The sequence below is a fragment of the Gracilinanus agilis genome, chromosome 3 (genome assembly GCF_016433145.1).
Source record: "Gracilinanus agilis isolate LMUSP501 chromosome 3, AgileGrace, whole genome shotgun sequence".
Lineage (NCBI taxonomy): Eukaryota > Metazoa > Chordata > Mammalia > Didelphimorphia > Didelphidae > Gracilinanus > Gracilinanus agilis.
Genome location: NC_058132.1, coordinates 94,766,891 through 94,783,063, shown reverse-complemented (window position 1 = coordinate 94,783,063; position 16,173 = coordinate 94,766,891). Strand labels below are relative to the sequence as shown.

At 39.2% G+C, this 16,173-nt stretch overlaps 1 protein-coding gene across 3 annotated transcripts in view; it reads right to left on the bottom strand.

Moving 5' to 3' along the window:
* Positions 1-2,552: 2,552 nt before the first annotated feature.
* Positions 2,553-16,173, bottom strand: part of PAAF1 (proteasomal ATPase associated factor 1) — a 54,704-nt gene continuing 41,083 nt past the window's right edge. Inside the window, exons 8-12 of one of the 3 annotated variants that reach the window (XM_044668120.1) lie at positions 14,141-14,232; positions 11,098-11,213; positions 6,250-6,332; positions 3,611-3,693; positions 2,553-3,088 (exon numbers count right to left, since the gene is read on the bottom strand). In XM_044668120.1, coding sequence (XP_044524055.1) covers positions 3,011-3,088; positions 3,611-3,693; positions 6,250-6,332; positions 11,098-11,213; positions 14,141-14,232 — 452 coding nt within the window. In that variant the 3' untranslated portion in view covers positions 2,553-3,010. Of the gene's footprint in view, positions 3,089-3,610; positions 3,694-6,249; positions 6,333-7,115; positions 7,174-7,293; positions 7,528-11,097; positions 11,214-14,140; positions 14,233-16,173 lie in introns of those variants that run through there. The other 2 variants (XR_006505787.1, XR_006505788.1) reach the window with 2 other exon arrangements.

The following is a 16,173-nucleotide window of genomic DNA, read 5'->3' as shown; positions in this document are numbered from 1 at the left end:
CCCCCCCCCCCCCACCAAGTGCTGGGTGTGTTCCGCTTCCCCCTTACCCCATAGAGGGAAGGGAGAAAGCACGCCCACTGGGCTGCTGGGCAGAGGGGGAGGGGAGCAGCTCTGCCTGAGTCCCTCTGCCTTTCTAATAACAGGCTCTGGATGGGGCGAGGGTGGCTGTGTGCCCACAGAGAGCCCTCTTTGTGCCATCTTTGGCACCCATACCATAGGTTCACCATCACTAAGTTAAACCATTTCACAACTCCGTCAATAATGCCTTAGTGATCCAATTTTTTCACATCCCTTTTAGTATGTCATTTTCAATTTTTTGTCATGTTAGCCAACCTGACAGGTGTGAAGAGGTCTTAAGAGTTATTTTAATGTGCATTTCTCTAATCAGTGATGATTTAAAGCTTTTTCATGTCTATTAGCATTGATTTCTTTTGAAAACTCACCTGTGGTATCTTTTGACCTTTTATAGGAATGGTTCTTTTTAGAAATTTGACTTGGTTCCCTATATACTTGGGAAATTAGGCCTTTATCAGAGAAACTTGCTATAAAAGCTTTCCCCTGTTTTCCTTTTAATTTTGGCTGCATTAGTTTTGTTTTGGCAAACCCTTTTTGATTTTGCATTATCAAAATTACCTATTTTACTTCTAATAATCCTCTCTATGTCTTGTTTGGTTACAAACTCTTCTATGATCTGTAAATTAGGTAGTACATTTTTCCATGTTCCTCTAATTTACTTTTCTCACCCATCTAGATCATTTATCCATTATGACCTTCTTTTGGGATACAATGTGAGATGTTGGTCTATGCCTACTTTTTGGCAAACTGCTTTCCAGTTTTCCCAGTAATTTGTCAAATGTTGAGTTTTAACCCCCAAAACTTGGATCTTTGGGTTAATCAAACACTAGATTATCATGGTCATTTATGCATCACTCTGTTTCTTAGCCAATACCAAAACTGCTTTGTAATATAGTTTGAGATTGGTAAGAAGAGGTTGCCTTCATATTTTTTAATAAATTCCCTAGATTCATGTTGGTGAAGGTGTGCCATGTGTGCCCCAGTGGCATGGAGGGGGCTGCTCCATTTTCCCCTCCACAGTGCCCAAGGGCATTTTTTGCATCCCTCCCTGTCCAGCAGTTCAATGCAAGCACTTCCTCCCTCTGCTGTGCTTGCTTAGCACAATTTCCAGCATGATAGGTGCTTAATAGATGCTCATGGACTCATTACTCTACCCACCTCTGTCCCTTTTCCCTATTTTCTTTCATTTGAATACAGGATATCAATCCAGAGCCATAGTGCAGTCATTGGTTCCATCCTATGAAAACTCAGTGATATATAATACCCATTAGCTCAAATATGCTTCTCTGCATTGACTGTTGGTGCCTCATTTCTTAGACTTTAGGACATTGGAGAGTATACAATTAAGGTCATGGATTTTCTATTCAGCAAGCAATTGTCACTTCTTGTTGATATTACCTCCATGATACCATATTAGCTCAAGCTCTCAACACCTTTCTTGAGCCACAGCCTTGAGATCACAATCCCTGCCTCCTCCACCCTCCTCCTTAATTCATCCTCTACAAAGCTGCTAGTGTGTCATTGCTAAAACTCATGTCTGACCATGTCATTTCCATTCTGAATAAACTACAATGGCTTCCTCTTACTTCTGAGAACAAACACAAACTCCTTTTGGGTTAAGCATTTAAGCTCTTTACAACCTGGTTCCAGCCTGCCTTCCTGGGCTTGTTATACATCACGTTTCTTAATGCTCTCTTTAGTCTAGCCAAGTGAATCTTCTTGCTTTTCCTCACATAACACCCCATTGTCTTGCTCTGTACAGAATGTCTCCCATATCTAGAATCCATTTCCTCCTCAGTTCTACCTGTTAAAATTCTCAGTCTCTTACAAAACTTAAGCATGACTCTTTATAGGTGGCCTGTATTGGCCTTTTAAATGGCTTGTGCTTCTCCCAATAAACTACCATGTCTCATTTTGTGCATGCTTGTTCACATACATGTACTTTGTCTCAAGAGAACATAAGCTTCTTAGACTATAGAGTGTATTATTATTATTTTGTATCCCTGGCACCTATGCCTACATACAAAAGGAACTCAATAAATGCTTCATGTCTGGTTGACTGATCATGCAACCTAACCCATTATTTTATAGATAAGGAAACTGTAGTCTTGTTTTTTTAAACCCTTACCCTCTGTCTTGGAACCAACCAAGACAAAAGAGTGGTAAGGGCTAGGCAATGGGGATTAAGTGACTTGCTCAGGGACATACAGCTGGGAAGTGTCTGAGGCCAGATTTGAACCCAGGACCTCCTATCTCTAGGCCTGGCTCTCAATCCACTGAGCTACCCAGCTGCCCCTGAAACTATAGTCTAGACAGAGAAAAGGTCTTGTCCAAAGCCATACAACTAATTAAGTAATGTAGCTGGGATAGGATCCCTAATACACCTGTCTCCAAAGTTAAACCCACTCTGCTTTTTAGCTCTAGTGCTATAACGGGTCTTGCGGGAAAACACAAAATGAGCTTCCTTCACACTGAGATGTCTTCAAATGCTTCTTTATTTCCTCTGTGGGGGGCTGGCTTTGAGTCTCTGGTTCTGTAGGCACATTCTATGGATTTGATGTTTCAAAAAACTGAACACACAGTGAATGAAGTCCTACAAGAGAAGACCTCCCCCTCTGCATCCCTGAAGCTCAGTTAACATTGAATGGTGGGGAGTGATCTGCTGACTGGGGGTGAAAGGGGAAAGGAGTGGATGGTAATACAGAGAGAAACTACATGTTTGGTCAGATCCAAGTGACTCTCTGTGCGGGCTGAAACAACAAGCCAAAGATCACATGAAGGACAATACTGAGGGTCTTTCTGGCCCTGTGAGCAGAGCCGTAGCATGCTATATGTGCCAAGTGTGGAGGGTCTATGGTCCCGTGAAGTTAATGGGGTCTCAGCTCCCTGATGATGAAGGATTCTGGTTTCTAACCCATCACAACTCTTTGAGAGGTCAGATTTCAGAGAGCTGATATCGGCGCACAAGACCATCTCGACAGCAGGTGTAGATCTGCTTCTCCCATGTGGACACCTGAAAAACAAGCATTTATAACTCATGAGAAGTCTGGGATTCTACTACCCTTACCTTCCATCTTAGAATCAACACTGTGTACTGGTTCCAAGGCAGAAGAGTGGTAAGGGCTAGGCAATGGGGATTAAATGACTTGCCCAGGGTCACACAGCTAGGAAGTGTCTGAGGCCAGATTTGAATGTAGGACCTTCTGTCTCTAGGCCTGCCTCTCAATCCACTGAGCCACTCAGTTGCCCCCTATCTATATGACTCTTAGTAAGTCATTTCCTTTCTCTGGGTCTTATTTTCCCCATCTGTCAAATGGAGATAAGAATCCACCAAAAAGGGCTGTTGTGGGGAAAACACTAATAAATTTTAAACTACTATGGAAATGGGAATTATTATATCATTATTTTTTCAGCTACTAAGAAATAACCAACAACCACCAAAGGCTTGGTCCATGGAACCCATCTGCCACCAGATGACAACAGCATTTAGCACCATCAGTTCAAGCCTGCTCTTTGTGTTATCCTTGAGATTTACCTTGTACACAGGATCACAGTCAGCCTCAGTCAACTGAATGAAATAGTCCGAGTCCTGCTGCATAATGAAGCAGGTCCCATCACCTGCAAAAGAAAAAAGAGGAAGAACTCAGATCACATGGAATCCTAAGATACTTAGCATATGAGCAAATCAGACTGCAAATTAGAGAATTAGGTTCAAATGCTGTTCCTGAAATTTAGCCTAGGCATTACCCTCTTCTGCCTTGGGACCAATACATAATATTGACTCTAAGATGGAAGGAAAGAGTTTAAAACAAACAAACAAACAAAAAAGATGTCTAGGATTCATAAGCTGCCAAGGAATGAATTTTTGTTGACCAAAGAAACCCATGAAGACTGTTTCTATTAAATAGTCTTAGTGGGGCTGAAAGTTACATCAATGAAGGGAGCACTCTAGCAGATAAGAACATGGATTTTTAAGTAATAGAAGATTCTTATATCACAAGTCAGTAAAAGTTCTCCCTTCAGGGAGAAGGAAATGGTGTCAAATGCATCAAGAATGTCAAAGAAATTGAAGACAAAGAAAAGGCCATTCAATTTAACAAAAAGAAAGACATTAGCAAGAAGAAAAGAGACATAGTAGATATGATACAATATGATAGTAGATAGGTCAGGCAAGTTGTCACAACTCTTCTCTAACTATTCCTCAACTGTACCCATAGGCAAGAAATTACAAAACACTGGAAACCTAGTCGGTAAGGTCACTTTTCAGTGATATGGAAGTCTTTAAGGCAACTAAGTTTGGTGGATTCCCTTTGCCCCCTGAAGAAAATTCAATTTCCTACCCACAAATTTCCCTTTGTAAGGACTGTCCCCATTTGGAGTTAACATAGCACTTTTGTGTATCTCTCTAATGTACTATGCTATATATCTGTATTTGTGCCTCATCACCCTAGTATAGAGTAGGGAATTCTATAAGGACGATGACTATGTCTTATCTAAATTTGTTATGGCCCTCACCACCTAGAAGAGTGCTAAGTATATAGAGGCACTAAATAAATGTATGTTAAATAAGTGAATGAATGATAAGGAATCAGCTCAGTCTAGGATAAGGAGTAGGTATGAGTAAGGAGAGGAATCAGACTGGTAGAATATACAGATTGCAAAAGGCTTCCCAGAAGTCATTTAATCAATCCCCACTTGCTCCTAGCAAGATGATACCAAAACTATGGAACCATAGACTAGACTCTAGTTATTTACTATCTGACAGCTCACTAGAAAAATACAGTTACTTCTGCCATTATACTTATTTTGAAAATATGAACTTATTCCAACACAACTGATATATTAGGGAATAATCTGAGCATAATGCAAATTTCATGCTTGCTTATTTGTGATTTCATCTTACATGAGTGCAGGATAGGTGGGTTCAGGAACTTGTACCCATCTAAACCAAGCTGCATAAGAATCCATGAAACACACACACCTCAAACATCTACCGGTGACCTCATTTTACTGAGTGTTATATCCTACAAGGTCACTAGTGTTCTGCTATCCTTTTGCGACTGTGAACTTTTACACACACACACACACACACACACACACACACACACACATTTTCCTCTTAAAAAAAAACACTCATTTGACATTCCAAACATGTCTAAGCAGATTGATTCAAAAATAGCAAACAGTGCCTGCAAAAAGAAGGCATTATATATTGAAGAGAAACTTAAAATAATAAAGTGTATGGGGAAAAAAATGAGAGTTTGGTATCTCTTGAGCAAAGCTATAAAGTAATCCATGTTATGGATCATCAGAGACAGAAACACAAAAATAAAAGAAATGTCATCTCTAGTTGTGCTTCTCACTCCATTTTCCCTACAAGCCCTGTGGTTTTTATTGCACAATTTTGCATAGCAAGGTTAATTTTTAGGCACATGTATGTCACATTGTAGTAGAACTGATTGTACTGTTATTTTCCTTGAAAGCTAAGCTTTTGATTTAATTCCCAAAATGATTAATCCAGTTTCTCAATTATACTGCTACTTCAGAATATCTAAAAGAGAAATGATTCCCATTCTTTTATAGACATCATTAAAACAAAGTCCATCCTCTTTGTGCCTCAGTTTCCTCAACTCTAAAGTAGATTTAATAATTCCTATCGTGCTATATGGTTACTGTGAGGCTCAAATGATATAATGATATAATGAAAGCATTTTATAACCTGTAAAGCATGGCATAAATATGAAGGATTGTTAGTACCCTTAAAATAAGATTAAGGCAATCCTATAGTTTCTATTAATAGGCAGGACTAACATAAAGCCTAAATTCTTCATGATGCAATTTAATAAAGCGTCTAGAAGTATGAATACCAGCAACAATATCAACAGCACACATTACTTTAGTGCTGTAAGGTTTACAGAGCTCTTTCTTCAGTGGGGATGGGGGGACACTTTCATGTGAGTAGAAAGAGTTTTATTCCTATTTTATAAATGAGCAAAGTGAGGCTCAAAGGAGTGACATGCCTTGCCTAGGATCACAGTGTCACCATAACGCAAACCGAGAGCACTTGATTTCATTCCACTAAGATAGAAGTTCAGCCAAGTGCTAAAATTCACAAAGCATTCATTCATTCATTTGTCAAAGAGGTCAGTTCTGTACTTTGGACTCTAGGGCTACCTTGGCTGGCAATGAATCCATCTCGGTAGGTCAAAAGAGACAGTACTGGAGCTCCTGATTGATGAAAAACCTGAACTGGACCCCTGCAGGGAAGAATATCAAGATGATGGTCAAAAGATTCCTTAAACAGTGAGGCCAGCATGTACTCAACATATATCAACAATAAAGCGAAGAGGATGAAGCAGGGAGAAAGATACAACATTTCCACATTTACAGTAATCATTTCCTGGCTAAGATATCTCCTAGAAGTTGATTTTAAACTTGAGAGGCACAAGGGTGTAGTGAAAGAGCCTTGGCTTGAGAATCAGAGGACTTGCGTTTGATCTCAGACTTGAAAATTAGCTGGTTATTTCTAAAAATTCTTCCAGCTCAAAATGTTATTATCCTATGAAAGTAAAAGAATAGTCTGTAAATAAAGCTAACCTTAAGGTTCTGATGAGAAAGTGAAAACTCCCTTCCCTTCTTTAATAACATTTTTATAGTAAGTCCTGTCCCCTCCAAGGGTAATAATTCCTTTGTCAAAAATTAATTATTTACATGCATTATTTCAGGAACTTGAAGGGAAGAACCTGTTGATTCTTTACTTTCAATGACAGAGGGGACAGACTTCTAAACCAGTTTACATTAACCCATTCAGTCTATGACATACATGCCCGTTTGGTCCAAAAAAGGAACTAACCCAAATTGGTAGGAAGGGTATCAAAAAGAGGTTTGTTTGTACAACCATGAGACCTGGGTTCATGTCTCAGTCGTTTAGCTATGTGACTGAGAGCAAGACACTTACCATCTCTAAGCCTCAGCTTCCTCTTATAAAATGGCTTGTTGTAAGGAATTGCAAATTGCAAATTTGAAAGTGCTACAGAAATGAGAGTAGTTCTTACTTGTGGGTCAAGGGAATATGCCAGGACAACTGAAGCAACTACCCTGTAAAGTGAGAGATGATGATCGGTTCAGAGACTGGGAAGTGTCAATGGTGAGAAATGGGATAAGCAGAGCACAGCATTAGAGGGTTAGGTAGAATAAACTATTATTTAGGCAATTTACCTTCAGGTCCAAGACAGTGTGGAGTAGTGACTTGAAAGCTGGCTTCCAAGTCAGGAAGACCCACATTCAAGTTCTGCCTCTGACACAGACTGCCTTGGGTGATGATGGACAAGTCATATGAGCACTCAGGGGCTCAGGCAACTCTCTAAGGCTAAGTGATAGGACAGCTGTCGATCTGCATTGGTAGAGGAAGCCTTTTTAAGAGGACTTCCCTACAGCTATGAAATCAGAGGTCTGGACAAAACAAAGAACAAAAAACCATCAGATCTGGTGAGCTGTGTTATCCTACCAGTGTGACTAGTGGGCAATTTATGAGCAACAGAAAAGCTATTTCTTAAACTTCAGCTTTGAGTCTGGCCAATCATAAAAAATTACACCAAATAAAATTATTTCTATTTGATCCCAGAAGACATAACTATGGAAGGGGAGAAAGAAATGCTATAAAAAGGCAGATCTGGTATCCTTAAACAGAAACTCTTTTAAGAGTTTGCACTCAAGAGTAACTTAAGAAGTGCTTAGTGTTCTTTCACTGGAATTCAAGTAGAAAAAGACACATAGTTTGTCCATGGACTATAACTTATAAGCCTTTTTAGTCTAGAAAAACTGTAACTAAAGGACCTGAAAGTATTCCCTTTAAAAGCCTATGGCCACTGTACATGCATTTAAAAAACAATAAAACATTTGAGATGAGCATTAAAAAAAAAAAAGCCCATGGCCAACAGTAGTTAGGTGGTACAGTAGACAGAGTACTAGGAATGGAGCTGGGAGGACCTGGGTTCAAATCTGGCCTAAAACATCTCTCAGCTATGTAACTGGGCAAGTCACTGAACCCTGTTTGCCTAGCCCTTGCCCTTCTACTTGAGAGGAAGCAGTGAGGACAGTGATAGAAAGGGAGAAACGATACCAAAGTACAGACAAAAATGGTTTAAGTCCAGTAGTCTGGGGCCATTTAGTGTAGGGGCAAACAACCCCCATAGTCCTGGAGGGCAACACTGTTGCATGACATGATACAGTAATAACTGACCCAAAATTCTGGAATGACAGAGAACAACTACTCACATTTCTAGGGTACTTTAAGGATTATGAAGTGCCTTTCTAAAACAAACCTGGAAGGCAACTAGTACCAGTATTCTATCCCCATTTTACAGATAAGGAAACCAAGGCTTGATGGGGTTAATTGTATTGGCCAAGGTCACGTGGCTAATAAGATCTACCTTCATGCCCTTTCTACCAAACCACGACTATTATCCTCACAACGATGACCTGAGTTATCAAAAATAAAGCTAAATTATTATGTATAACTCAAAGTTATACTGTTTAAAAAGGCAGGATAGTTATGTAAATCACTCAAAAGTAAAAGTTTTGATGCTTGTAGACATGAGCTTCAGGTAATGAAGAGAATTGCTTATGTGATCTTTTATTCTCTGAATCAACTGACCAATCAATAAACATTTATTAAATAGCTAGTATGAGTTAAGCACCATTAGGCACTGTGGGTGAAAAATAAAGCCCCTGATTACTAGGGAAACAATATGTATCCACATAAATAAATTCAAAATATATTCAGAAGAAATAAAAAGCATTTAGAAAAATTGAGGAAGACTTTGCTTCACAGAGAAGGCAGTATTGAACTATGCTTTCAAGGAGGCCAGGGATTCTAAGGACAGACGTGAGAAAATGCACTTGAGGCATATGGAATACAAAGGACATGGGAGGCAGGGTGTTATTTGTTAGAAACAGTTAAGCTAGCAAAACTGGCTAAAGTGCTGAGTAATAAACCTGATATGGCATTATTGCTCCCAGGACTCTCATTTCCTAGTGATGCTGGAGCAAGAAGGCAGCTAGGTGGCTCGGTGGATAAAAAGCCAGTCCTGGAGACAGAAGGTCCTGGGTTCACATCCAGACTCAAGACATTTCCTAGCTGTGTGACAGGGAAAGTCTTTTAATCCCAATTACTTAGCCCTTATCACTTTTCTGCCTTAGAACCAATAATTAGTATCAATTCTAAGACAGAAGGTAAAGGTTTAAAAAAACAAAAAGAAGGCCCTGCTGTGTACACAGCCATATACACTCACAGAATACACTGTGACTTTGCTCTCTGACACAGTACCATGCCCAAAGTTAATAGGTGTCAGGATGTGAGCTCCTGTGCTCAGGAGCAGAGTAAGCCAGGGCCAAGATCTGATGCTGCTGGTTTCTTTCTGTAATCAGGTTTGTAAAGCTTTGGATTTCAATCCAACTAAAAAAAAAATCCCCACCATTTCTTTCAATACAACAAACATTTCTTCATGTCTTCTTGGGGTTTTCTGTAATACATTTCTCTTCTCTTCTATGTACTGACATACTTTCCTTCCTTTGAGGCTCAATATCTCTCTAGCTGAAAAATAGCCTTTTCAGCCTCAAATTTTCCTAAAGCACTTCACCTCATGCTAAACCGGTCAAGAGCTAGAGTTGACAACATGTTGACATCTTAGGACGAGTGCATGGTGCGAGGAGAAAGAAGCACAAGGAGGAACAATGAAAATAATTAATACATTAAAAACAGGGCTTTCTGGGAGATATTATTTAAAATGTCAGGATTTTAAATGTCAGAAAGATAAAACTAAGAAATTTAATGAAGATTACAGGAAACATAGATGGTGATTTATAAGTCATCAGAACAGATGTTCTAAGGAGAAGATAAGAAGTAATGCTCTAAATAATAGCAGGGGAGATTTTAGTTAGGCATACAGAATGGTAACAGCATGAATTGTTAAATCTGGGGACAGAAAGGCTAAGAAATCACCTATTTTTGTAGATCCTTAAGAACAAAATAACCACCTCCTGAATGGGTTAGGTCAGGTCTTGTGTGAAGGCAGAGGGGTATACTATGTGACTTAGAGAGGTTCCTTCTAGCCTCATAATTGGAAAGATTTACTACCACTGAGGGGAAGGCTGGCAGGGAATCTTGAGATCCTCTAACCTATAAATACTAGAGAAGGACAGAGTATCATATTTAGTGAAATAAAGAGTTGTTCCTTAGCATAAGCTTGATTTTCAAAACAAATATGACAGCAAAGGTCATCTACTAACTACCTATGACTATAACTTCAGTAAGAACAATGAGAGAAAACTGAGGGTCAACACTGGAAAACTGTAAAATTGGGAAATACTGATTTGGATCAGTGGTCACTGGAAACTAGACTAAAATCAAATATAAACCTCCTTGATGGATCTGAGATCTCATCCATATGAGCACTCCCTGTACCAAAGATCCTAAACCGTCCCCATCCACACTTTTTCCTCCTATGTGATTCTTATCCATGTTCATCCATCAAAATTCAAGAAGTGAAATATGGAAAGGTTAAGTTGGAGGCCTTCTTCAAGTTCTTTTGCTGCTATTGATGAATCAGTGTAACATGTAGGAAAATTACTTCTCAGTTAGCTGATATTAAAAAAAAATCTAAACTATGATACCTTCAATTTGCCATATGGTTTGCCCCAAATTACTAGCCTAAAGTGGAAAGGCAGCACAGTGAAGAGTTCTGTATGTACAGTGAGGAGATCTGGGTTTGTATCTCAGCTCTGACATTCACTAGATATGTGAAGGTCATTTACCTTCTCTAAGTCTCAGTTTTCAGCTCTGTCAAATGGAAATAATATGTACACTGTTTATTCTCACAGACTTGTTATTAGGAAAATGTATAGTCTTACTATATAATCAGTTCCCCTTTCTAAGATTATACATGTCCTTGAAGTTAAACCCAGGCTAACAATTCCAGCTCATCCCCCCAACCTACATCAACAAAATGTACTGAGTCTCACCTTGTATTCCTTGTATCCAACTGATATATGTTTCCATCTTGAGTCCCCGCCAAGACAGAAAAGCCAGAGAGAAAAGTACAGCAATTGAAAGCATCTGAGCCAACAAAGAGGAACACCTGGAAGGAAACGGGAAGAAAGTAAAGTTGTGTACAATTTATCTGCTAAGATAAAGAAGCAACAAAGTCAATTTTATCTATTTTGAGACACTCATTCATTCCTCTCTTCAATTATTTCAAATCAACGCCTTCCCTCCTAAAATGTTCTTTTAGAACTTGGTCTGGACCTCTGATTTGTCCCTAGTACATTCCAATGTTATCAATTTGTGGATCTGAACTATCTCCAAAAGGTACAAGCTCTTGAGGCCTAGAGACTATGCTATATTTCAAGGACCAAGCCCTGAGTTTTACACAGAGTAGTTTGTTGATCAATAGGAATAATGCTCTGTGTTAGGTATTATGGAGGAGATGCAAATCAATGAAACATAATTCCTTTCTTCAAAGAATTCTTATTTATTGTTGTTGATGTTAACAATAGTTGTGGGGCAGTGGGGTGGCTTAGTGGATTGAAAGCCAGGCCTAGAGATGAGAGGTCCTAGGTTCAAATCTGACCTCAGACAGTTAGTTCCTAGCTGTGTGACCCTGGGCAAGTCACTTAGCACCCATTGCCTAATCCTTACCACCCTTCTGCCTTGGAACCAATACACAGTATAGTTGGCATTTATATAGTGCTTTAAGGTTGGGAAAACTTTTTGTAAATATTATTTCATTTGATCCTCACAACAACCTTAGGAGGGAGACAATACTCTTATCCCTATTTCACAGATGAGGAAACTGGGGTAGGCAAGAGGTTAAGTAACTTGCCCAAGGTCACATATTTAGTGAGTGTTTGTGACAGGATTCAAATTCAGATCAGTCTTCCTGACTTAAAATCTACTTATCTATCCATCAAACTACCCAGCTGCCCAGAGAGGCATTCTAAGACAACCACCTTAGTTTAGACCCAGACTACCTTTCACTAGGATGATGATGGTAGCTTCCTGCTTGGCCTTCCTATTTCTAGTTTGTTCCTTTTCCAATTTTTTTCTCCAATAATTTCCAATTATTTCACAAATAATCTTCCTTGATGAACTGTTCAGATCACTAGGTTTTTTTTTTTTAATAATAATTATCAGTGGCTCCTCATTCTTTTTTTAAAACCCTTATGTTCCATCTTAAAATCAATACTGAGTATTAGTTCCAAGGCAGAAGAGTGGTAAGGGGCTAGGGAAAAAGGGTTAAGTGACTTGCCCAGGGTCACACATAGTTAGGACGTATCTGAGACCAAATTTGAAACCAGAACCTGAACTCTAAATTCGTGCCAATTCTAACCCTAGCTGTTCCCATTTGATTCTGTGTGAATTTAATATAAATTACACCCCTTTATTTCATTTTAAAACCCACTTTGATCAATATTAACTCTGCCCTTTTACTGGGGGCACATGTATACTATGGGACAGGGGTCAGCAACCTTTCTGGCTATGAGAGCCATAAACGCGTGAGGAAGGAGGAGGATGGAGGCGGAAGGCGCTGGAATATGGGACGGGGGCTGAAGGGCCCCCTGGGGCACATCCTGGGGCTCTACCCAGACTGGCTGGTGGGGAGGTGGAGCCAGATATGGCTCAAGAGCCATATGTTACCGACCCCTGCTATGGGAGGACATCAGACTGGCCCCAAGTCTTGTGTAAATCCTGGCATCCGGAGGACTTGGCTCAGTTGGATGGGGGTCAAGTCTGTCCAACCACAGAGATGAAGGAGTGAAGTCTTTAGCATGATAAAAAAGAGGACAGAGCAGATGCTCCCTCAGGCTGGAGACTCTTGGAACAGAGCTCTGTAGTGTGGTGAATACATTAAGTAGGAGCAATCAGGTGATTATGTGATCTTTCTCTAACTTTTACTAATAAATAATTTCAGATTAATATACAGTCTCCATAGAATTTCAATCATAACAATTCTTAAATGGCATTGTTTTGAGTCCCCTCCCCACCAACTTGTTTATCTTTTGGGAATGTCTGCAAGAATAAACCTAGGAAATATAAAAGCCCAGAAATGTTTAAAAACATGATTGCAAAAGAAAAAGTGCTAAGTGCTTATTTATTCCATGTCAGTATCCCAAATGAACTGATTATTTTTCTTCCTCCCCTCTGTGAGAAAGACTCCCAATTTCCTTCATGAAGTCAGAAGCTACAAAGCATCTCAGAGTGCAAATTTGAGACAATTTTGACAAAAAACTTGACATTCCCGGAATTGGCTTTGTAAAGGAACATGCATAAGAACAGAGGTGTGATGAGACTTAATGGGAACCCAAAGCTTAGGGACAGATAAAATCATTAGTTATCCGAGTAATGACAGTATCAATTTAACCTCAAAGGAAATTTAATAAAGGGATCAGTTTACCTAGCAAAGGCTAAAAGACCACAGGAAATAATAATGAATTTCTCCCAGTGAAGTAAGATAGTCACTATTCATAGCACTTGCAAGGAGAAATCTAATTCACTCTTATATTCCTTTCACTAAACTTCTTTCATAGGCTCTGAGACATGGAAGAGAACTAGAGATCATTTAGGTCAGGAGTTCTTAACCTGGGATCTGTGGATAGATTTCAGGGGTCCATGAACGGGGGAAAAAATTACATGTTTATTTTAACTAACTTCTGAGATTTACCATTTCCTTCAGTTATTTTAAAAAATTATTCTGAGAATTTAAACTTCTTGAAATAAGGGATTTCATTTTTTTGCCTTTGTAACCTAGGGCACCTTGCACACAATAAATGTTTAATGAATGTTTATTGACTGATAGATTCTTAGCTGTGTGACTTTGGGAATGTGTCACTAAGCCTCACTTTCTTCATCTAAAAAGAATAAGACTGAACTCATTACTCATAGGGTTGAGGTGAGGTGATCAAAAGACAATGTATTCAAAATCACTTTCTACTTTTGTGCTATAAAACTCTATATAAGCGTAAACTATTATTATTATAGTACAACTGTACTGTAGGAAGCACTTGCCGGTTGCCTGCTTCTTAATCCCACACACTGGAGCTTTTTATCTTCCCGAGCCAAAAGCAGCATCTTCCCTTCTGTTCCAATCTCCCGTTCGCCTACAAGAAAAAGAGATTAAGTTAATATCCTCAGAGGATATGGTACACACTGGAAAAACCAATGACCTGGTATGTAGGAGACTTCAAAGTCCTGACTCTATCACTTATTACCTTGAAAAAGTCACTTCCCCTCTCTTGGATTCAGTTTTCCATTTGTAAAATAAAGGAATGGAGACAGTAAGGTGACTCAAGGAACTGAGACTCAGACCCAGAGATGGGAGGTTCTGGGTTCAAATCTGGCCTCAGACACTTCTTAGCTGTGTGACACTGGACAGGTCACTTAATCCCCATTGCTTAGCCCTTACCATTCTTCTGCCTTAGAAGCAATACATGGCATGGATTCTAAGATAGAAGATAAGGGTTTTAAAAAAATTGGGGGATTGAATCTAATCATCTGTAGGGTCTCTTTCAAGATATGACATTTTTTGCTATTAAAGATGATCTACTCCACGAACCTGAGAAGCTTATGATCTGAAGGCTGTCCTATTTCTGGATAACTGCTACTTAAATATAAGGCAGCATTATCATAAATTAAAATATATTCACACTATTATGGGCCCAAAATGGTTCAAATCAACAAAGAATGAAATTACCTAACCCTCGTCACTATTGAACATGTTTCTTACTAATGTGCTTTCCCAATCAGATCTCACTATACTACTCTTCTCACATGGGGTTCATTTCAGCTCATGCTATTATGTCCACTGAGAATGTACTACTATGTACTTCCCTTTCTACTTTGCCCTGCTAAATTCTACCCACCCTTCAAAGAATAGTTTAAAAAAAATCATAAAGTTGGAAAGGACAACAGAGGACATCTGGATCAGTCCATTATGGGGTTTCCCCCTCTGTAATATCTCCAATAAGCAGTTATATCATCCAGGCCTGACCTGAAGACTTTCATTAAAGGGATCAATCCACTGCTGCCCTAGGCAGTCTCTTCCACTTTCACATAGCTTATAATCACTGTTCTTCCTTACATTAAACACTCCTTCTAAAGATGGCTCAGTTTTATAGCACTTTACAGTTTATATGGTTTCCTTATAACAATCCTGGAAAAGAGATAATACAAAACAACCAATATGCTGTGTACACTGCAATGGGCTAGGTCCTGGTCATGACAATGAAAAAAATGACCCAGGTCCCAACCCTGTAATCTACTGAAGTAGAGGTTTGGAAGTGAGAGCAAAGGACTATGACACAAACACAGATATATATAAAGCAAAGCAAAGGGTAACAGGGAAAAGGGAGAGATCTACACAAAGTGCTCTAGGAGAATACTTTTAGCTAGGAAGATCAGCTTAGCTAAAAGCTATACAAAGGAACTCAAACTGCCACTAAGCCCTAAAGAAGGCAGGGCTGTGAAAGGTAGATGAATTAAGGAGTGATTCTAGCACAGTTCTAGTAGTATCCTAGGTTCAAGAGACGGATTAAACAGAAGCAGGAGAGAAAATGTTGAATTTTGGGAAAAGGCATTTTTGTTGGAAAGAACATGTGAATATAATTTAAAATGGAGATAGGCAGCTAGATGGCTTAGGGAACAGAGCACCAGGTCTGGAGATGGGAGGTCCTGGGTTCAAATCTGACCTCGGATACTTCCTAGTAGTGTAACCCTAGGAAAGTCACTTAACCCCAACTGCCTGATCCTTGCCATTCTTCTGCCTTAGGATCAATACTTAGAATCAATTCTAAGACAGAAAGTAAGGGTTTAGGAAAAAACAACATAAAATGAAGATGGAAAAGTAGCTTGGTATCAGATGGTGAATGGCCTTGAATATCAAGCAAAGAAGTTTGTGTTTTATCCTGAGAACAACAGGGAACTACTAAAGATCCTGGAGAAAGGAAATGACAGGATCAGACTTGTGCTTTAGAAAGATTATTTTGACCACTATGTAAAAGATGAATTAGAAACAGGAGAAATTAGTCAAAGAAATGAATTAG